The sequence below is a fragment of the Lactuca saligna genome, chromosome 1, assembly GCF_052625555.1.
Source record: "Lactuca saligna cultivar CGN05327 chromosome 1, ASM5262555v1, whole genome shotgun sequence".
Taxonomy (NCBI): Eukaryota; Viridiplantae; Streptophyta; class Magnoliopsida; order Asterales; family Asteraceae; genus Lactuca; species Lactuca saligna.
In genome coordinates, this window is record NC_136417.1 from 55,231,799 (window position 1) to 55,256,441 (window position 24,643).

The 24,643-nt window shown below is 34.3% G+C and overlaps 1 protein-coding gene across 1 annotated transcript; it reads left to right on the forward strand.

Annotated features, from left to right (window-relative positions):
- The first annotated feature begins 21,095 nt into the window (after nucleotides 1–21,095).
- Nucleotides 21,096–22,901, forward strand: LOC144998358 (uncharacterized). Its single transcript, XM_078958145.1, has 3 exons — nucleotides 21,096–21,355; nucleotides 21,481–21,610; nucleotides 21,916–22,901. The coding sequence occupies exons 1-3, from the start codon at nucleotides 21,220–21,222 to the stop codon at nucleotides 22,721–22,723; spliced, it is 1,074 nt and encodes a 357-aa protein (XP_078814271.1). The 5' UTR covers nucleotides 21,096–21,219; the 3' UTR covers nucleotides 22,724–22,901.
- Nucleotides 22,902–24,643: the final 1,742 nt, after the last annotated feature.

Here is a 24,643-nt window from a genome sequence, read left to right on the forward strand (position 1 = left end):
CCAGGATAAAATCTATGCTGCGGTGTGTGCGATGCTGTCACCCCGAGCTCTTCCCTTTGCTTGCGGAAGTACCTGAAACCAAAACTGAAACTGTAAGCACGAAGCTTAGTGAGCTCCCCCAAACTACCACATACCATACAATAACATATAAACACATATTGGGCCTTGCCCACTGCATCGGGTCGAAGCCCGGAAACTGCATCGGACCGAAGTCCGGAACTGACTGCATCGGACCGAAGTCCGGAACTGACTGGGACCTTGTCCCCTGCATCGGACCGAAGTCCGGAACTGGCTGACTGAACATGGCATAGCATAACACATCAACTAGCATAACACATATACGACATGCTACATCGGGCCGTGGCCCGGAACACATAATACTTAACACATGAAAAATAGCACACAAATCCTGTTCGAGCCACGAAGGCATCGAACATACTATCTACTACATCGGACCTAAATCCGGAAACTACTGCTAACTGAACGGGCCGACATTATGGCCTTAGACCCGTTTCTACTGGAAGGAAACTCACCTCGTAAGCTGGCTGCTGAGTGTGTGGCTCGGGAAGCTAACAGCGGCTGCTCCTGAATCTCCTCGGCTACAAGTCCGTAAACACACTCAATCAAATACTAAACACTGCGCTTGGGGTAAAATGACTCTTTTACCCTCGGTCAAAGTCAACTCTCCTTTGGGCTGACTCGCCGAGTTGGGCCACCCAACTCGCCGAGTCCTACTCTCACTTTTCACTTTTACTCACTGCTACTCGTCGAGTCTGGCATTGACTCGACGAGTACCCTCTTGATCCAAGAACTCAGAAAATCTTCATCCGACTCGCCGAGTCGGATGAACAGACTCGACGAGTTGTTCTTGATCCCAAGAAGATTGCCTTGGACTCGCCGAGTTGATGAACAACTCGCCGAGTCCCTCCATCATTGAGTTCACCCTCAACTCGCTGAGTCCACTCCCTAACTCACCTCGTCCACTCGACACTTGATAAAACTGAAGAACTCGAGACTCGCGACCCAACTCGTCGAGTCGTTCTTCCGACTCACCGAGTTGCCGCCATGCAACTGATTTTTACTCGATTTTGTTTGAATCTAATGCATACAATTGATAGATCTGAGTCCAACAAGCTGATTTACCACGTAAAGTTTCCAATTTTACGTGCACAACCTCATGAATAAGGGAAATAAGGCTAAAAGATGCATAAAATGGGTAGATCTATGGTTATCATGCAATATAACTCCAAAAAGATAGTAGATCTGGGCTCTACAATACCCAACATTCAGATCCATAGATATATCGACTTAATAAGACGTTCATGCAAGTGTAAGGCTTGGAACAAGCATCAACTAGCTCTTAAGAGAGCTCTAATGGAAGTTTACAGCATATAACAAGATGGAACTCCGAAAATACCTCAATTAACTCTGATTTGGCCTTGGATCTTTGCACTACAACACTTCTCCTTGCTTCTTCCTTCTTCTCCTTCTTCACACCTTCACAAAATGGCACCAAAACACATATAAGTTCTCCAAGGGAGGTTTAAGACTCTATCACTGCGTTCTCAGGGTGAGGGAGGCGAGAATGGGGGCTATAAGGTGGTATAAATAGTGGGCAACCCGGGGAATTTAGGGTTTCACCCAGACAGATGGACTCGCCGAGTCAGGGATATGGACTCGCCGAGTCCCCGGCTCACGCGTGCCCTCAGGCGCGACCCTACTCGGCGAGTCAGGCTAGAACTCGCCGAGTCCCTCTTGAAAAACTCACTACTAATAAATCAACATACCGGGAACGGGTCGTTACAATATAGTATTTGAAGGTGTATAAAAGGGGGTATGAACTCACTTAATTGAAGTGGTTGTATTGAAGTTGTCGAGAGAAGAATCGAGCAGAACTTCGACTAGTGAGTGTTGAATTCTCGGGAATCTCGGGACTGTAGAACGTCCTTCTGATCTTGAGTATGAAAATCGGGGTGTCGGGATGGTTTCGAGTGGAAAAACGCAGACCAAAAGCACGGGAAAAGAGAAGAATTGAACAAGAAACTCGGAACCCTAGCCTCCCTTTTATAGGAGGCTGAACCGCCTCCGTACACTGGGTGTACACTCTTACGCGGGGCGTAGCATACGTCAGCGCTTACGTCAGCCTCCTGACGGACGATGGGATGTCTACTGCTGAAGGGACTACGCCCTTATCGCCTGATACGCTGGGCGTACCCCTTTACGCGGGTTGTAACTCGATTTACAGAACTTCTAAATTTCATAACTCTCGCGTACGAGCTCCGTTTATGGAATTCTTTATATCCACGCATAGGTGAAACTGTACTCTACAACTCTCATTTAGACTTTGTCGGCTAGTTTTGACTTTATATTTAATAATACCTTTTTAGCAAGCCAAGATTGGAAAAGTCCATTAAAAATCCATAACTTCTTCATCCGGCTTCCGATTTTATCTGTATTTTTACCGTTGTATTCCTATGGCCAGGGTCTTCAACAATCGTTTAGGTTGTGTTAGCTAAAGACCACTTGATCTCTAATTCGAGTTTTTAGCTGTCTACTACTAGGTCAGAAACTTCATAAAAACATAACTTCCTCATACGAAGTCAGATTTAAGCGTTCTTTTTATGTATGTTCATGGTTGAATGATATCTACGACTTTTATTTAGATACCTAAGGCTAAAAAGTATTTTATTGAAATTTCTCATTTTATGCTTAACAATGCTTTACCGGTAGTGTTACGAATCTTTGATTGGTCATAACTCCTTCGTTATAACTCGGATTTTAGTGTTCTTTATATTTTTGGAAACATTATCACGATATCTACCATATAGTGTACTCAAACGGAGCTTTTTGAGCATTTCATTTTTGATGATATTCTTATTACTTCGCAAAGAGGTTACAAGACTCAACTTTTAGACATTAGATTGACTTGAAATAACAGGTTGTTACAAGGTGGGCCATGGTCGTTGCAGAAAATGCAGGAAGATACATGAGGGTCCTTGTCGAGCATCTAACTACTTCAGGTGTAGAATGGAAATCCATGTAGTTTGGTTGTAGTTAAAAGGGAAGGGTTTGTTATTATTGTCATCAGTTTGGTCACATCAAGTTTGATTTCCCTGATCTGGTAGGAGAGACGATGCTAACCCTATCATATGAGGTTTCACAGTATAATGATCGGTGCTTAGGAAGACTTGGATTTTATTGTAGCCAAGTGTAGAGCTGATTTGATTGTTGCCAAGGATGAATGTGCGGTACCCATGTAGATTGTGTAGGGTTTTATACAAACAATCATATGTGTGCATGCAACCCTAGTTTGGATCTATATTTTCTCTATTAGACATACAAAAAATGAACACAAAAGGAAAACCCTAATATGCATCTAATATTTTTGAAATACACATATGAAAGATTAGATTACATACCTTTTTTGCTATATAGTAATAACAACTATTCTTGAAGTTCATTTGCTCTTGAGAACAAATACCATAATTATAATACCTCTAATGGCTCATAACACACTAAGAAGAAGAGATGAATATGAGAGAGAGGAGAGAGTGTAGATTACTTCAAAAATCAGCACTCATAGGGTTTCACAAGGTGTGTTTGAAATCTAGTGCCAAAATGGTCTATTTATACTTGAGGCTAGCTAGGGTTTTAAGGTTGAAAACCTAATTCCTTAGCTTAGGGCCTAAGCAAGTGCATGGACCTCCTTACCTTAGGCCTTGGACGAAAATACCTAAATCCTTCTAGGGATTTTTGGTCCATCCGTAATAAAGGTGATCCAATGGCCTAAAGCCTCAACTATAAAATAATTAAAAAAACAACCCCTACACTTTTAATCAGTTCCTTTAATCCCAAAGTTAATTCCAAATTAATTTCTAATTAAATACTAATTTATAATATGATTTCTCATTAGTATATTATTCTTATAATATATTAATAAATCATATTTATGTCCCAATTTATTATTCTTAATAATAAAATCAACATCTCTCCTCAATAGTCATCCTGTTTTAGTCACCAGTGTGAAGGCAACCCAAAAGGACCATGCTACTATCAAATCATGTACATACCATTTATAGTTATGGGCTTAGACACCAAAACCAACAGATTGTTGGTATGTACTCGATTATGTTATTTCTATGTTATCTTTTTGTTTTTCTCCTTTGTGTTTATGTATTTGTTTATACTCTAGAAAATCCCTACCCTCCTTAGTTGTAGGGTTGTGGGTGAATCTTTAGATTAGAGTCTCCTTAAGTTGTAACATCCCAATTTTCACAATAATTTTTTATTTATTTTTAAGTAATGATAAATACCCAATTTCGTAAAGTTATAATTAAGATAAAACTGTTTGTTCATAAACCAAAATCCAAAACCAAAGTTATAAATAAACCATCGTGGAATCTTAAATCATAAACGGGTGATGTGTGTGTACAAGTGCGCCTTTGCCTTCCAATTATCCGAAGAAGTACATGAAAACATTTAATCCACAACTGTAAGACAAATCTTAGTGGGTTACCAAAAATATCACATACATCACATATAACTAATCATAACGGTGACAACCTGTTTCAGCCAAACAAGTATGTTTCAACCCAATAGTTCTATTTCATCCAAATGGGTGTGTTTCAACACAATAGGTATATTTCAACCGAACGGGTCTGTTTTAACCCAATAGGTATGTTCCAACCGAGCGGTTATGTTTCAAGACAAAGGGCTATTTCAACAAAGAAGACCCTACTAGTCTAACATACTATTATATCATAACAACTATGTCATAAGTAATAAAACAATGAGAAAACTCACCGCAATTTAAATAATAAAAAATATTACTTATAGAGAGTATGGAGCATAGATTTGCATAGTGTGTTCCAGCCTCCAAATGAAATTCTTGAAGATTTCCAAATTAATAACTGTGATTGAAAAATTTTAATGACTAATACTCGACATAGAAGCTCTCACAGAAAGACAAATATATATGCATGATAATTTTCCCACCAAACAACCAAATCTTTTGGCCATTCAATTGATTCCTAAATTATGTATCCCAACCCCAATAATCCAACTCAAAACAATGAAGGATCAGGAGAAAGTTCTGTAGACCCTCATAATTCCATATATTTAGGAAGATTGCATCATTTACGAATTGAAGATGAGAGATGAGAGGATCACTATTAGGAAGGCATATTCCTTAGTAGATATTCTTTTTCACCGCCCCCAAAACTAAAATATTAAAACCCTCGATGGCTAGATTAAATAGAAGATGTGAAAGATGATCACTTTGAAAAATAGATACATAAATCCCACAAACACATAAATTTTATAGATAAAAGTTAGTTATATAATTTACAAAATGAAACAACCCAAAGTCTTAGTTTCAAACAGTTCAACTTTCAAAACAAAGTAATAGACGGGGTTTACAATAGTAATACCATCATACAAGATAAGTACCACTACATATTAGTGGCCTTCAAAATCTCTTAAGCTCCTCCTAGTCTCAATCACTACATAAACTTGAATACATGTCAAAATAGTAGGTTAGGCATTAGGAATGTCTAGTGAATAATATCGGGAGTTCATCATGTTTATGGTCGAGGAATAACTCATATATCAATATATGTGTTGTAGATAGTGTCCAAGGTCATTAACTATTGGTAGTCCAAGGTCATTAACTATTGGTAATATTTGTAAACAATAACAAGGTCCTTTTGTATTAGCCTCATGACACAATTAGCAATAACGAAATGGAGAAAAATAAGTTGTTAATTTATTATGAATTAATAAATTAATTAGAAATTATTTTGGTAAATAATTAAATAGTTTTAATTAAGTAAAAGACTTGAATATTAATTAATTCCTAGAGATTAATTAGAATATTAGAGAAGCCTCTTAGAAGGTAGGTATGGACGAAAATTAGTATAATTATCCTAGTATTTGGCAGATTTTGATATGGATAAAGATTATCCTTAGGAAACTTATCAAATTAAGCATTCTAGTAGTTGCCCATAAATAGGGTGATAAGGATCAAAGCGTAGAACACTTTTCCACTAAATTTTTGTTCTCCCTCTCTCATATATCTCCATGAGGTCGAAATTTATATCCCATCTCTTGAGATGTAGAAATTTCGACTGATCCCTCATTAGGGGTTTCCTTGTTTTTTTTTCTTGGAGTATTGAGTATAACTACATTAGAGGGATTCTACTTTGAGCCCCTCATCTATTTCAAGAGTTTTCAATCACATGGTCTAAAGATTAAGAGGTTAGTGTTCTTACCTTTCTTTAGTTATATTTCAAAGTAGGTTGCTATAACAAGTAAAACCTAGATCCGAGGATGCAAGTATACTTAGGTAAATTTTGATTATTTCTGCTACCTTTAGAAAGTGTATTGATGATAATAAAATGAAAAAAATATGATTTATCCCCCAAAATATTTTTGAAAACACTTTGAACATCTTAAATTCTTTCATAACATATTAATGATCTTATACTCATTAATTTATAAAACACTTTGAAATCTTTTACTCTCTTCTTAATACATATTATCCCGAATACTTAATATTTCATTTTTTATACTCTTTTTCTCTTATCTTTTTAAAACTCTTGGAAACTCTTTTACTTCTTAATTAGATTATTAAATCATTCCCCTTGGAAACAGTTTAAAAATGAGTAAGTAAACATTGTCCTAATTAATATTAATTAATTTGGTTGAAATCTTGTCATTTTTTCTTTTTAAAACACTTGAAATCTCAAAACTATTTAACTAAAATCAAACTTATTTCTCTGTGAACACTTGAACTCTTTGCTCTTTTCTCTTTAAAAATTTTAGAACACATATACATATAAATGAAACATAACTCGAAAGAATACATGCAATATGGAACTACACCAATCCCTTTCCACTCTTTGTCCCACTTATAGTTTTCTGATTTTGATAGCAATGAAGAATATGAAATAGTTAGTCATAAAGCATCTTATATCACAACTTCTCTTATTTCTCTTTGGTATCTTTATAAGTATGGATGATCTACAAATCATTGGTTCCATACATGAGGTAGCAAGCCTCACGTATAAGTAGGGCATGTATAGATTACCGTACTACTCTTTGGTCTCTTTAATCTTGTTTGACATGGGCTTTGGAGGGACACACTGTTGTTTTCCCCATTCTTACATGAATACACATATATTTATGCTAAACGCTTTTCAAATAATTTTAACACTTTACTATTTATAAAAATCTTTCATAAAAGTCATTTTTATGAATTCACCTATAAGTAAACACATAGTTGAACACATAACAATCAAAGTATAAAACATCTTTAGAAAGTTTCAAATTTATGAAACATATTTGGTTTCATTATTGGACATTTATTTGATAGTACTCATCTAAGTCCAAAGTTATTCTCCCTCTGCCTATGCATCTTACACTTCACATCACTTCATAAACCATTTATTAACATCAACATTCATTTATAACAAACTACTAAAATACCCTTATAAGGTTTTTTAACATTTCAACTTCACCCATAAGCTTATGTCTTTTGTATTAGATTGTATTAAAAATTTAGGACCATCTGGAGGTCGAATACTAGGTTTTTTTAAAAAAAAAATAAAGTACCCCTTCATAAAATGTTGGACACCCTTTGTGTCCATAGTGCAAGTCACCCAAAAGTGCAGTTTTTCTCATTTAAGTTATGTACATTGTGCTAATGACTTCTAAGGCTCACTAAAATTTGCCAAAAGATTTTAATAGATCAAATAAGGGTCATTGATATTATATAAGCATAATTAAGTCTTATCCTCTTTATGACTTAATCTATAAAAAATCTAGATGTCATAAGAGCTTTAGGTAGCTTATGATGACATACAAACATCCTAGATAGACATTAAACTCTTAATAGCTTTGACTCTCAACAATAAACATTCTAAGGAGTCATTGGTGTTGGATTAATGTCTAAGTCCATAACTATAATTGGTAAGACTTGACCCGACCCAACATGGTCCATTTGGGTTGCATGGCATCATGCACTTGGATAGACTATAATGAGAGAAATAACACTTAAAGTTGATTAATATATTATAAGTTCTAATATATTATGGGTTGATTGGGTAAATCATCCATACTTGTATAGTGGGCTAATGCTTCATGGATTGTCAAGTTGGGTTAAACCCATAGGATGCTCCATGGAGGTTACATAACCCATGGGGCATGGAAATGAAAGGTCATGACAATTAGGGCTTACATGGTGTAACCCTAATTGTAACACACTATATAAGCATCATATTATTCAACAAAATCGGCACTAGTGTGGGTAAATCAAGGGCTAGCTGATTCCATGAGTTGTGGATTTCTCTCAAGTTATTCCAAGTGTATTTGGTGTTGTGTGAACCATTTGAGGTGTCACACTTGAGGCACTAGGCACTCAAGCTTCATGAAGACATTCTACATCAAAGAGGTATGTATTCTATCTTGTTATATTCATTGTTTTGTATGCTAGATTAGGATAATACCTTGGATGTTCTTATTTGCATGTATATTAGACAAAACATAGATCCAAGGTATTTCGGGTTGCATGTACACTTAGGAGTGTTAGAATGCTCAAAATCCAACAGTGGTATCAGAGCCTAGGCTTGCTTTCTCTTATACTTGATGCAAATAGATTTTTCAAAGCCAAGAAACTGTCAGAGCCTAAAACCCGACGAGTTCTGGTAGAAAACTCGACGAGTTCATTTATTTGAGCATGAACTCGACGAGTTCCATGAAGAACTTAACGAGTTTGGCCTCTAGACAGCATATCTTCGTGGTTTTTGGCTGGAATTGGACTAGGAACATTATCATAAGCTGTTTTTGAACTTATAAACTTGTTTTTGATGTGGTAATGTTCATGTTAATCCAATTTCAAAGATAATTGTCAATAGATTCATGTTTTGAATTAGTTTAGTGATTAGGCTAATTACATGGAAAAGTTTGATTTGAATTATCTTGTTCTTATGAGTTGCTTAGATTAATAGGAAGTTATGTGAAATTGTTGTGTTCAATCCAAATTAATCTAAGAGTTGATTCTAAAAATGTGTTTTTGTAACTTGTCCTCAAGTTATATGAAAAGTCACATTTAAGTTTCATAAAACTCATAAAAGTTGGCAATGGTTACAAAAAATGAAGAGTCTTGTCCTCAGGTTATGGAGGTTCAAGAGTCACTTCATTAAGTAATATAATATGTAACCTAAACTAATTCCATAAGTTACAAAATAAAGAAAAAGTTACATTCTTTAATAATTTAAAGTCTTCCATAACTTGTCCTCAAGTTATGGAACTTGAAGAGTTTTTGGATTAAAACTACTTTAAACACTTAAGTTATGGAATTAATTAGTCTTAAATAGTTTCAAAACATTCCCTCAAGTTTTAGAATTTGAAAAGTTTTCTCTTATGAATACTTTAATTCTAAGTTAGCCCTTAGAATTTTAAAAGTCAAAATTCAACCCTTATACTTTATAATATTATAAGTTAATAGTATATATATGTATAAGAGTAAAGTCAGTATTACCGTTAGTAGGCCTCATTCACGAAGCCGGTCTATAAGGGGGGTATAAGGTTACTGCCTATAAAATGGCAGTTTAGTGGGTGTCCACTCTCACCCACCGCTTCCTGGACTGGTGGAGGGTCGTTAGCCGAACGGGTAGGACAAGGATTATAATTCTCCCTTCATTAAAATTATTAATGACAAATATTAAGTAACTAAACCTTTTATAAATACACAATCTTAGTTACTTAGGAAAATGTGAATAAGGTGCTAATCCATGAAATTACACTTTGCACTTTGTTTAAGTTGGTTGGTGGAGCGTGTGTGGTTAACCGGCACACTAACTCGTATTTAACAAGGTAGGTAAAGGGTAACTTAATGTTTATCATATAATCGATGGAGCGTGTGTGGTTAACCGACACATCGATTTAGGGGTAAACACTTAAGGGTACCAAGTAATTTGCATGGTTACTTCAGACCTTGTCTTGTGATCCTCGGCATCTCAGTCACAAAACCTAAAGGGCACACTCGAGATTGAAACATGCCATTGAAAAGTTCAATGAATCTCAAAAGATCTAGGAGTTTCAAATCCAATTAAAACCTAATAATAGATTTTTTTTTATCTTGGTGGAAATTGGTGAATCGTCATTCACCTACCTTCAAATATTTTATAGCTTCGATTACGGCATCCCTCTTCTAAGTTATAAAATAGTTTGTTGGGTCCTAGCCTTAATATTTCATATTGGGTGTCATATTAAGGACTTTAAATCAAATATCTTGAATATCTCCCAAAAAGATGTATGGTTTAGACATTTATGATCTTCCCAAATCTATTGAAACAGGCTTTCCTAAATGAAGATGATGTCCCATGGAAATCATACTTCTTTCACCTCCTCCAATTATTCTCCCTAACCCACAAGTTCTTGAAAAGTTTAAGGTCACTCAAGCCCTATTGGCAAGTAAAGGTCTATGTGTGGTCACATCTTGGAGATGTAGTCACATATTGACAAGCTAGGAGAGTTGGGTGTCAAAGTCTTGAGAAAGTTGGTGGTTCAATCACTATCTAAGTCACCTAGTGAGTTCCTTTGGGACTTCTATGAAACAGACTATGACAAGACCCTTAATGATCTTATCTATTTGCTAAGATCAACTTCCTAAAACTTTATGGACATTGACAATAATGACATTAGATATCTAGTAAAGCTCACTCTTCCCAATGGAAAGGGATCGGCCACAGTCAACTCGGTTGACCAAATGGTAAAGAGAGAGGCTAAGTCTGAGATAATCCCATTATCAAGGGTCCATTGCCAAAGGAAGGGGCATTAGTTACGAATCTGCCAATTTACCTAAGGGTGTTAAAGTCAATAAGTATGACCCTACTTCAGGTAAAATCCACTATCTAACTCTGTTAAGTTTCTATTCTGAGATTCTTGATACATGATGTGACTGGGTCACATGTTGATGTTTTAAGAATCAAATAAAAGTGAAGAAACTTAAAGAAAGAATATGTTGAATATGATCGCATAGATGGATTTCTATCGTATACTTTAAAGATAGGATTCTTGAGCTACTTCTTTGGAATTATGATATTTTGCTTAGGAATAGATAACAACAAGTTTTCATATGGATTGTAAGGATAAGTTTTTCCGCAAAGTTTTTAAAATAAAAAGGAAATTTTGATTTTATTTATTTTAAAATATCCTTACAATGGCATCTGTGGAAATTTTTGTTACTTATAAGATTCCATTAAGAGCAAGAGTGGAAATCTGAATTTGATTCTTTCATTTGTGGTAGTGTCTAAATTTACCAAATAAGGAACGATTCTCATCACCCAAGTTTCAGTTAGATAGAAACTTGGAATTATGCAAGTTGTATAGCATAATGAATGAGAACTTTCAAGCATTGGAAAAAAATTAAGACTAACTACTTGTTCACATGGATGTGTGAGTCAAGTAACAGACTAAGGGATCGAGTACACATTCTTGTGCACTGAATAAGTCCACCACAAAAGATCGATAAGACTATTCATCATAGTTTACTAAAGCTCAATAAATATGGTTATACTTACAAGCTTAAGTTTCATTCTGAGACATTGGAAAAGGTTCCAATGTATGACAGAGCGAATAAGAAGAATCAACTTAGGCAGAAGGATAAAAGTTTCTCAAATCTAAAAAGATGGGAGAGTACTTTAGTAACAGTTTTTGTGATCATCTTAATGATTAAGAAACCATATCAAAATTAGTTCTCTAAGGAAATCTTAGTGCATTCTTAGGACTAAGAAGAGGAGTTATGAATTGTTGAAATGGTTAAATCAAGAAGATGAGTCATACTTCATTCCCATACAAATCTTAGAGTCATACTCCAAGATTGTAACTTGAGTGACATGTCTTAGAGAAGGTTTAAAAAACTTGTCAAATGTAAGAGTAAAACTTTTCTACTCTTGTACATTTGAAATTGGTAAGGTGTGATGTTTTGGATAAAACAAAGACCAACTAAGGCCAATTGTTTGAAGTGTTTCTCTTGATTAGAATTCGCACTATCTCTTGAATATTTGACAAGAGAGTCTTATATGTCAAGAGGATAGTGGGAGTCTTAAAAGTCTTGAAAGTGTCAAGAACTAATCAAGAATAAAACCTGAAGTTCTTCACTAGCACACGACTTGAGGTTTATAACCTATCGTGTTGACATATTCTGTGGCCATTCCAGTTAAAGTTGGCTTTGCATATGAGTTCTTAGAGTTCTCAATTGGTTGCACAACAACTTGGAAGCAATGGCAAGCGCTTGAGTTGCCAGATGGTAAGAAATTAAGATTAAGTTCAGTCCATATGAGTTTGGATTTGTCATTATCCTATATTGTGACTATGGTTTTGACAATTCACATGGATAAGAACACATACACCATTAAATCTAAGTGTCATAAGGTTTCTCTCCGATTCATGAAAATGATGGTAAGGAAACACTTTCACTAAGTAGATTTTAGCTAGATAGCAATTGTGATATTTGCATTCTCAAAGTCGTTAGTGGAGCGTGTGTGGTTAACCGGCACACTAACATAGACTTGTGAGAAGTGGCAAAGGTCTAAACAATCAATACTATGATTACGACATCCCTTTTCATAGTTCTTAAAATTTTTTAGACACACCTGCGAGCTATCTTAGATAAGGTGTATGATATTGATAAAGTTTTATCAAAGCAATATAGTATCAGAAATCTGAACTTTGGTAAGAAATTCAATAAAGTATTGATTTCTAGAAGTCCAACTAATTTCTGAGTACATGTCAAAGCTAGTAGGAGCATAAGTGTTATGCTAATGAGCATGATAATTATGATAAGTATTGCAAGTTAGCAATGTTAATTATAGAAAACAAAAAGTTTCAAATTGGGAAAGAGTTGTTTTTCTATAATTAAGGGAGAGGAAATTATACTTCATCTCAAATCTAAAAGCTTAGATTGAGGTTTTAATCGTATTTAGTCAAGGATATATATATATATATATATATATATATATATATATATACATATATATATACATATATATATATATATATATATATATATATATATATATATGAATTTCATGTTGGAATGGCTCAACATAAGGAAATTCTGTATATGGGTCCATTATTTGCGTTCTAAAATTCGATTATGATTACGACATCCCTTTTCATAATCTGAATTATGAGAACTTGGAAAATTGAAATGGAAAGATTATAGCAAAAGACTGGTTTACTCTTTATGTGAGACATCATGAATCGTGTCCCATATGCTTCAGATATAGGATCAATTACATGTTCTATATTCATCCGTTCTGAAATTTTCCAAATGCCTGGGGCATTAAGAAGGGAAAAGGTCTAGAATTGGATATGACTAAAAGGATTAATCAATTGTCGAGGACAATCTAAGGTTTACCAAAGATTGGTTGCTCAAGGATAGTTGGAAGTATAGTGATAATTCTGGAAGGACCATATTGACATAATATGTAAGGAGGCAACTCTTGTTCAGAAGTGATAGTCAAAATGGAATATGGAAATGATTCAAAGTTAGAAATTATTCAATCTGTGTAAGATTAGGAAACTTAGTGCAAGAAGGATGTTTCCAAGGAGCTAATCTCCTTTGGAATGCTTTGTAATGGTTGTTGTCAAGTCTTTCTGACTTTGTGCATAATCATTACAAGAGGACCATTGCATATAAGTTTAGAATCTAACAGATTTCACTAAATAGCATGAATTTGGAATTCTTGCACCTGCAGTAAGGATTTGGGATTGTGAAAAGAGGATCATTGGAGTTATGTTCAGTTGATCTATTTCACAAAGTAAAGATCATAGACAAACATAGTATGCATACTTGGTGTGTGGCATGACTAGTGTTTAGAAAAAAGATAGTGTACATGCTTGGAGCATGGGACAACTATTGTTTTAATTCAAGAATAAAGTTGATAGCTGAAACAGTATACAATGAATAATGTGTAATCATATGGTGATAAATAAAAGGTGTTTTATTTATATCCGTAAGTTATGAGACCATATTGGATTCGATTGTTATTGTGTTTCACTTTGCATGTTTTAACTTCCAGAATAACTAGGTCACTATTCTGATTGACTAACTTATTCAAACTATCCACAGTCGGTCATATGTTGGAAGTAAATATGAATAAAGACTGTTATGGGTTGGCTTGTAGAGGTCTAAGATGTTAGACAAAGGGGTAAAACACTCATGAGTGCTCATAAGTTCTGATTATTGGATTCAACCCGCGCTCATTGGAATCACTTCATGGATTTTATCACGAGTGATCATGAGATGATAATATCTATATTCTTCAAACCTAGAGATATGAGTTGTTACTATGAGTTGATAGTACATTGATTGCACGAAAACACATTGGTAACTCGATGTTATAAAACGTGCATTTGTGTATGATTCAACAAGTAGTAGAACAAGCCATATGAGTCGAAGTTTATCCATTCCTTTTACCTTCGGGATAAAAGCGATATCTGTGGGCCCCTCGATGATTTGATGATGACAAATGGAAGTGCTCGGCTGGGCCAGGACTGATTTGATTTTTTCAATTAGTCATTCGTCATAAATCGGAAATCGGGAAACAACAAATGGACAAAGAGAATGATTATAATCCATGTATCAGTCCATATGATATCTACAATGGAGGAATATATGATCCCTTATCTAATGGACATTTCATTGACAAAGGTCCGAGTTCATCTACAAGGTTAGAGTTCGACGGAAGCTTTTGAGAGCTACGATTTCCAGTCGGTTCTTGAAGTCATACGCAATAATAGTTTTAGACTTATACAAGTGGGAGACTGTTGGATTAATGTCAAAGTCCATAACTATAACTGGTAAGACTTGACCCGACCCGACATGGTCCATTTGGGTTGCATGACATCATGCACTTGGATAGATTATAATGAGATAAATAACACTTAAGGTTAATTAATATATTATAAGTTCTAATATATTAATAGGATTATTTAATTAGTATTGAGCAAGACTTAATCTAGAATTAATTATGTGATCAAAAGAAGACTAATTGAATATATGGGTTGATTTTGTAAATCATCCATACTTTTATAGTAGGCTAATGCCTCATGGATTGTCAAGTTGGGTTAAACCCATAGCATACTCCATGGATGCTCCATGGAGGTTACATAACCCATGGGTCATTGAAATGAAAGGTCGTGACAATTAGGGCTTACATAGTGTAACCCTAATTGTAACACAGTATATAAGCATCATATTATTCAACAAAATCGGCACTAGTGTGGGTAAAAGAAGGGCTAGCCGATTTCATGAGTTTTGGATTTCTCTCAAGTTATTCCAAGTTTATTTGGTGTTGTGCGAAACATTTGAGGTGTCACACTTGAGGCACTAGGTACTCAAGCTTCATGAAGACATTCTACATCAAAGAGGTATGTATTCTATCTTGTTATATTCATTGTTTTGTATGCTAGATTAGGATAATACCTTGGATGTTCATATTTGCATGTATATTAGAGAAAACATAGATCCAAGGTATTTAGGTTTGCATGTACACTTAGGAGTGTTAGAATGCTCAAAACCCAACAATTGGACTCCTAACTAACATTATAGCAAGTTAATACTTATTGGAATGATTAAAACTATTGATTACAAGTATTAAAGTGGATGATTACAAAGTTGGAAATCACACCAAAGCTTAATACCTTAATTTTGATTCAGTTCACTTTTAGATCTTTTGACAGGGTCTATTAACAATCAAAATCTAGCACTTTATTCTTAGATTATAACTTTATTCATGAACATTTCCTTTCTAATTCATCCAATCATTGAAGTTTTATTCAAATCGCGCTTGGATTCCTCATTAGAAACTTAATTTCTCAATTCTAACACATATTGTGGATTCCATACACAAAACTCTCTTTACCAATTCATGGATTCATTTTGATATTTGATTCTAGAGTAGAGAATAACAAATCCAATCATCGAAAAATAAAATCTAGGGTATAGCTCATAATAGCCAAAGTAAAACTTAACCATGAGTTTAGAGCTTAAAATACTCATTTCCACTGTTGGTGATGCATTGTAACCATTCAAGGATGAGATAACAATGCATGGTGTTCTAAAGAGTACTCCAAACATTTAAACCCGTTTAGATCAATAATCTATCTACAAAACTGAAATTTGAAGAATCCATACAAACTCTAATAAAAAAAATGAAGTTATACAGGGAAGAGTTTATACCTTCTTTGTTAGATATTGAGTTCCTAACTTCAAGCCTTAGTTTCTTCTTCATCAATTTCCCTCCGTATCTCCATTAAAGCATGAGAGATCGTCCAAGGAAGCTTTTCTGTCTCCAAATCGTTTTCCTCTTCTACATGGGGAAGAACCCATCTAAATAGCTCTCATCTTTGGTCACTTGGCATGTATGGTGTGACATCCCCAAATTCAAGGTCATTTTAAAATTGTTATTTATGCTTATTTTAAAATCGTAGTATTCTTTTTGAAGAATAGTATTGTGAAATTTGTTCCCAGAAATACATGATAAAATTATTATCAAAGCATTTCCAAAAAAATGTATTTTGTTTATATTCGAACTTTGGGATGTTATCTTACATTCATTTACAATAGTGATTTACATCTCCTTTAATTTCTAAATGTAATGTAACTTCGTATCGACACCTATGATACAAATAAATTGAGTGATTCAGGTTGGGAAACCTGGTCAGTACATAGGGTTTTCGGTTAAGAAAGTTATTATTTTTCATCATTAAACAACTATCCCAATTACCCATCCCTATTATCTTCTTTATTTATTAAGGATCTACCCTGAGAATCATTAATCATTCACTCATTCATTCCTAAGGATTTTCCTATGGAATAGGCACGAAGTCCATCGTTGCCAAGGTTTGTATAACAAGCACTTAGTCGATAGCTACCGATGTTGTTTGTTAGGCACCAAGTCCATAGCTACTAGGGTTTATCTATTTTATTGACAATATTATTTTAGGGAGTCCACCAATAATACATGTCAATGGGTTTTTATTGTACATCTAATGAATATATCATTCGCAACACCTATAGGTTGCGAGCCTGCTAGTGTTCCACTGGACTATCTAGAATAGTCTGTGGTTATCATCTATACTTTACAAGATGAGTGGGCCATCACTTGGGTTAAGGCTTTTCATTGTTAAGGTCAAGGCTTCTCATCAGCTTTCACCTCTCATAATCTATATTATCTTTCACCTCTCACCATCTATATCATCTTTCATCTACTCATTTTTCCGCATCATAATTATAGGTATAAAATACATATATAGTTTAAATCAAATAAAACATGTATATTTTGTTGATCCATTGTAAATATCAAGAACATAGATAATATGCACACATAGAATTTAATTTATATTAAATAATTCATATCTATGTGTAAGATGGAAGTCACTATGCACTCACTTGTTAAAGTGATGATTCCAAATTCGGGCATCACTTCGCTTCTAACGATTCTAATTTCCTTCGACGAAACCTATTATTATTACCATTAGATTTTAGTCTAATATTTATTGCGACTATTTAAGAGCGATATTGTTTTATAATTGTTAAAAAAATACTTTTCAACCACTATGTACAGACAGGGGCCAGAGATGAAACACCGGAGGGCAGAACCCTTTTGGCATTATAGCACTTCTGAAATCCAACAACCATATGTGGCCCTTCAAACCAGATTCTCCGTACCGCGAGTAGTTAAAAGATATTATAATAACACTTTGTATATTATATTTTATAATATATATATATTTTTATAAGCTCATAATAAAGATATTGAACTTAAACATAAGATATACTTAAAAGTAGGTTAAACATAACTCACTTACTAAGAGGTTTGACTAGGAACCGAGCTTTACGGGGGCAGAACTTCTGAGTCGAAAAGCTTTTCTTCTCAGAGCCTTCTGGCACTCTCGAACTCGACTCTTAGCACTTGGGAGGTACTAAGGGTTGGGAGAGGTTTAGAGAGAATTTAGAGAGACAGAGAGAGAGAGAGAGAGAGAGAGAGAGAGAGAGAGAGAAAGGATAAGGTGTGAAGAAAAGGAGTGAATCTCACATGCTATTTATAGGAGGCTGTTCCTCGGTACGCTACGCATTCCTTGGAGGCACGCTGCGCCTACGAGGGGACACGTGTGGTGATCCGAAGTGAAGTCTGTGGGGAGCAAGCAAGGGCCGAGATTCGGCCATGTCACCCTCCTTACATCATCTCATTTCCGACTTCTAAATTCCGTAATTTTCGCATATGATGTCCGTTTTCGACGTTCTTTATATCCACGCGTAGGTGGCAACGTAATCTACAACTTTTTTTAGACTTTGTCGGTTAATTTTGAATTTATTTTTAAAGTTATATTTTAACAAGCATGGACATGTAAAGTCCATTAAAATTTCTTAACTTTGTCATCCGATGTTCGTTTTTGTTTTTCTTTTTATCGTCGATCAATTATTAACGAGATCTTCGATTCTCGTTTAGATTGTGTCGGCTAAAAGTCGGTCGATCTAAAATTAAAATTTTGGGCAGTGCACTACTATGCTAAATCTTAGAAAAATCATAACTTCCTCATACGAAGTCAGCTTTGGATGTTCTTTTTATGTAGACTCTCGGTTTAACGTATACCGCAACTTTTGTTTAGATTAATAAGGCAACAAAGTATTCTATCGCAAAATCGCTTTTTACGATTCCTGGTGTCGTGCCGGTTTTGCTGAAAAACATCGACATGTCATAACTTCTTCATTATAACTCGTATTTCAAAGTTGTTTATATGTACGAAACCCTTGTGACATATACTATAACTTATTTAAGATTATTTATTGTAAATAATATTCTATCAAAAAGTAATTTTTGAAGCTTATTGTCTCTAAATTGACTAGCCCGAATCTGCGGATGTTACATTTGTTCTTTTAGTTTCTTATGTTTCCAAAGGTAACACCTTTTCCCTGGTTATTGTAACTTATCAAATTCACACTTAAACCCCAAATTTTTATCTTTCTAGCAATTGGGTAATTATGTTTAGCCTCTTGTCCTTAAATTTGGGGAAATGATAATTTTAGTCCCTCTTTTACATTTCTCCTCATTTAAGGTCTAGATCACTTATTCTTATAAGATTATATTATACCTAATCAACTTTCACTTTATAATTTTGACAAAACCTCATAAATGGTCCATGTGGTTTTTAGAAATATAAGATATAGTCCCTAAGATTAAAAAACATCATAGATGGTCTCTCTGGTTTTCAATTTTTATCGTGGTTGGTCCCTCACCCACCTAAAAATAATTTTATCACCTTTTAATTTCTTTTTATTATTAATTTTAATTAAAACTATTCAAAAAAGAAAACTAAATAAATAACCCCATTTAGGCCCACATAAGATCCCTTTTCAATTCATGAATAAATCTAAATCCAATTCAATTCTAACAAAATTTAGTGAGCATTACATGTTGAGAGAACAAAGAAAAAGTAAGGACGACGAAAATTAAACCGATCAGTAAGATAACAAAGGACCACAGCCGAAGTAGATTCGAGATCTCTCAATCCATCCCTGATTCAACTTCTTCTTCTTTCTCATACATTCAATTAATCCCCAAAAGGAAACGATATACTAATTAGCAATATGTAAATCACTTCTTCGAGAGTCACAAAATCCCCCACCAACAAAAGTTCAAATAAGATCAGAAACTATCACCATTGTCAATGATATCGACTTATATGCGGTTTTATGGAAGACTTGAAGGTTGCAATACATGATCTGTGTGTTTCCAGTAGCTGTAATACACACTAGTGTTACTAATTCCTACAACCGGTTCATCTCCAAGGTTACAATCCAACGACAACTCTCCGATGAGATTTACTGGTTGGTTTTTATTTCGGAGGTCAGCCATCGCCAACTGTGTGGTTCCATGTTGGAGGTGCTTTGGTGGTGTAGCTCCACAGTTGTAATGAAGTTTCAACGTTTTTGGAGGTGAGGAAGAAAGACAAAGGTGGGTGGATGTGTGTGTTTGTGTGTGTGTGAGTGTGTGTGTGTGTGAGAGAGAGAGAGAGATGTGCCCAAGGTTAGGTTTTTATTTACTTTGTTCTTTTTCTTTTGTTAAAATTAGTTAAAGAAATTATAAAAAAGAATCAAAATGGTATTAAAGTCTTTTTAGGTGGGTAAGAAATCAACCACGATAGAAATTAAAAACCACATTAACTATCTATGATGTTTTTAAACTTAGGGACTATATCCCAGATTTCGAAAAATCACATAGACCATTTATAAGGTTTTGACTATAATTTGTTTATAATTTTTATTTATCATTTAAATATATTTATTTGATTTATTTCTATTTTTTACTTTTAATTAAAAAAGGCAAGACTCTTAAAGCCCATTTTAAAGATGTTAAATCCTTACTTACAAAGTTATTAATACTTTTATTTCTTCTAGAAAAATAGACATATAAAAGTTATAGATTACACTCATAGGATCCTAGTGGTTTAGGAGTAGAATTCAACATATGAAGTCCATGATTCAAACTCCGACATACTTAAATTATTGTTAGTGTATTCTACATCGGTGTAACACGGTCTAAAGCCTTATAAATGTCTATATATGTTGAAGCCTTCTTCTCACCATAAAAGCTCTTTTGAAGAGTTAATATGAAGCTCAACATATATATTAATATAGTATCAGAACCGGCATCTCACACCCCGTGATTTAGTACATCTCTATCTATCCTCACCCTCACCGAGCCTCCGATTCTGAGAGGAATGTTAATTCTCTCCACAATAACTCTTTTGGAAAGTTAATATAGAGTTCCACTTAAATTAAATTCCACGATGTACGTCCTATGGGTCTTAGGATAGGTTAACATAAGTTGCTCAGATGGTACACTTTAACTTTTTTATTTTTTATTTTTTTTTGTATAGATGAATGGATTCGATATATAGAATATTTTTTGGCTTCTTGTTTCTCTTTTTGAATTAAAAATGGAAGAAGTTTTGTTTTGTATTTGCTTGCTGACTTCCATCCTTGAGAGACTAAACAAGTTCCTCACTCCATAAAAAGCCAACCAGCTAACCCATGAGACAAAATTGTCTATTTACAGCAGATCAGACAGAGAGAGAAAGAAACAAAGAGAGATTTTTCTACCGGAAAAAGGTCAACTAAGTGAGATACGCACAACCAAGAGAGAGATGGGAAGAGCTCCTTGTTGTGACAAAACAAGTGTGAAAAAAGGGCCATGGTCTCCTGAAGAAGATGCAAAGCTCAAAGAGTTTATAAACAAACATGGCACTGGTGGTAATTGGATCGCTCTTCCTCACAAGGCTGGTATGTTTAATCTCTCTCTCTCTCTCTCTCTCTCTCTCTCTCTCTCATTATCCATCTATCTCTCGCCATTGATGTGTGTTTCTTGCAAGAAATGAAAAGGGTTTTTGTTTTGGTTGAGTGAGCAGGTTTAAAAAGATGTGGGAAGAGTTGCAGGTTGAGATGGTTAAACTATTTGAGACCCAATATTAAACATGGTGAGTTTTCTGAAGACGAAGATAGGATCATCTACAGCTTGTATGCTAGCATTGGTAGCAGGTTTGTAATCGGATCATCCATTTTGCTACTTCCTCTTTTTATCTTACGCTCACTACCTTTCATTTGTATCTACATACAACTGTACTCTCGCTGCACAAGTATTCCACATCCTTTCTTTCCACGAGATGTCAAATATAGTGAAACCATCAATTGAATTTGAAGCAATTATGGTTGTATGCATGCATGCCAAGTCAAATCTCAAATCTAGAATTTTGTTCTTGGTTCATTTTGTCGATCTTTTAACATCTCCTTGACTATGTGCATAAGTATCTTTAATGATGTTCATGTGTAAATTGCATATACAGATGGTCAATAATAGCAGGTCAGCTACCAGGAAGGACTGACAACGATATCAAGAATTACTGGAACACCAAACTTAGAAAGAAGCTATTGGCTATGCTTCCTTCCTTCCAAAAGAAGCCATCTTTTCACCAATCTATTCCCCTTCAATCATCACAACTTTCAGATCATCATAAATATTCAGACAATTTCTTCAACACTTCTTCATCGTTTTACAACAACTCTAACTTCATGAATGTTACCAACTCTCTCCTCACCGGTAGCAGCCTCGTCGACGATCATATGAATGTTACCGATCTCTTTGCGCCACCACCATCAAACCCTTTAACCGGTATGATCTCCAACAACTATTATCCAGGGTTTCAAGGTGATCAGAGCATGATCAACAAGGAGTGCTACTACCCAGAGGTGAAAGAAAGGATGCTGATGTTCGGAGGTGGTGGTGGTGAACTGAGTACAACTTGTTCTTCCTCCGACGGTGGTGGTAATTGCATGAACCAAATAAGCTACAACAAGTATGATCATCATCGGATCAAGCAAGAAGACCAGTTTTCCCTTCAGTGGTTTGGAGATCAAAGGCATGGTTTCATGACAGATCATAACTACGTTGATCAGAAACCAAAAGGGTATTTCAAGAATCATGTTAATCCGCTGCATATTAACCTAGAAGAAGCGAAGCAACTCACTGGTATCAACAACAGCAGCAGCAGCAGCGTCAACATCAGCGGCTACTTGATGAATGATGATGATGAAAACAAGACAACACGTATTCTTACTGATGGATGTTATATGATGATTGATGGGAGTAACTAAATGACTGTTGTAATTAAGAAAAGCATATCAGGAAATCTTTTTGGCACAGTTTCTTGGGGTTTGTGTGGATTGCAATGTAAAATTACTTGACGAGGAAAAAAATAGATTTTTTTTTTTTTTTTAATCTTCCATTGGTTATTTTTAACTGTACGTGGTAAGAGTTTGCCTATTCCTTTACGTTGAGTGCAAAATACTTGTTATTTTTTAAGGAAAAATATATTTAAATTAGGTATAATTTGAATATTTTGAAAATTATACTTTTGGCATAGTATATCTTGTTCAGGGTTACATTGTATTTCTTAAGCTGACAAATTGTGTAGCATTACATTTGTTTTAAATGTTAATATGGTAAAAGACACATGCATTAAAAAAAAGTTGTCGGTTTAAAAGCAAAATCTATATGAAACTTCTAATCATCAAATTTAATTACTATTATCTTCTATATATGCAATTTTAAATTTTTTGTATCTCAAATGAAATTAGCATAAAATGATCCAAAAGTTACACAAATATCAGTGTAATATTACAAGTTTTTAAGAATTAATCGCCAAAAAACCACGCAAGCTAGATAGAGAACATGTCCGGATATATGCCAAATCCGCTCCAATTATTTTCTTCACATCCCCAATACAATTAGTTACAATTAGCTCAATATATATAATTATAATGGTGACTAAAATCAACTTAAACCACTAAACCGTAGTCTTCACCTCTCATTGACGTCGTACGTTTTTTAAGTTAATTAGTTAGCTTTTAATAATAGTCTGAAAGCCATTATAAAGGAGAAAAATATATGAAGATGGCGACAGAAATCATATGAATTAGATGTGGTGGCATTTGAAGATGCTTACAAACGACAACAATCAATTGAGTCCATTAAATTTATATATAAAATCTGAGTAAACTGATTATTACTGGTTACATTATTTTATTCATATTATAAAATTTATAAATACCTACATTAATTAAATAATTGAACGTTGAATACAGTGCATCAAATTGACACTGGTTCGTAATATTATATGTTTTTATCTTAATATAGTAATGACGAAAAGTTTCAAGGAAAAAAGAATAATTTGATGTTCTGAATGATCACATGCAAATTTGATGAAACTTATCGTAGGATTAATCTAGCCAAATCACAAAATAACTTTTCAATTTTTTTTTAAACCACAAACTAATTAATCTAGTCTTAAATTACCATTTATATCTCCATATAGATTTGAACTTCTAACCTTTCATATGAGATGGTCACTCCACCGTTAGACCATTAGCCATTTGATAATAACTTTTCACTTGATAGACAAATATTTGCAACTAGCCAAAAAGGACACCGTAGATGAGCAAGAGTGCCTACCATTACGGGATGGTTTATGGTTTCATCATCCAATATAAAAAAATCATTTTTTTTCGCCAAAACAATAGGTGATTGATTCCATTACGGTATACTCTATAAAAAGAATATGGTTTTGTGTCCATATATACTTTAAGAACAAAACACTAAGTGAGGGTTCAAAAAACTACTTTTTCTTATAAAAAAGCCTACAAATAAATAAAAACCATTGTTTAGTTCTATGCATTCAATTATTTTTTCGATCAAACAGAATAAACCAAAATAACTTACCTTTACACAACTATAATGATATATAAGATAGAAACAAAAAAATGTACAAACCGTGGGGGACAGTATGCCACCTATGGTGTACAAACTGTTAACAAACATTTTATGCATTATCGGCTTATACGCCATAGGTGGCATACCGTACCTACGGTTTACATATTTTTTTATAGTTTTATTTAAAAAATGTAGAATTTCATATATGCCTATTTTAAACTTTAAAATATCATATTTGCTCAATTTAATTTCTCAATATTATATTTATCCTTCATAAACCTTTAAAATATCATATTTGCCCAAAT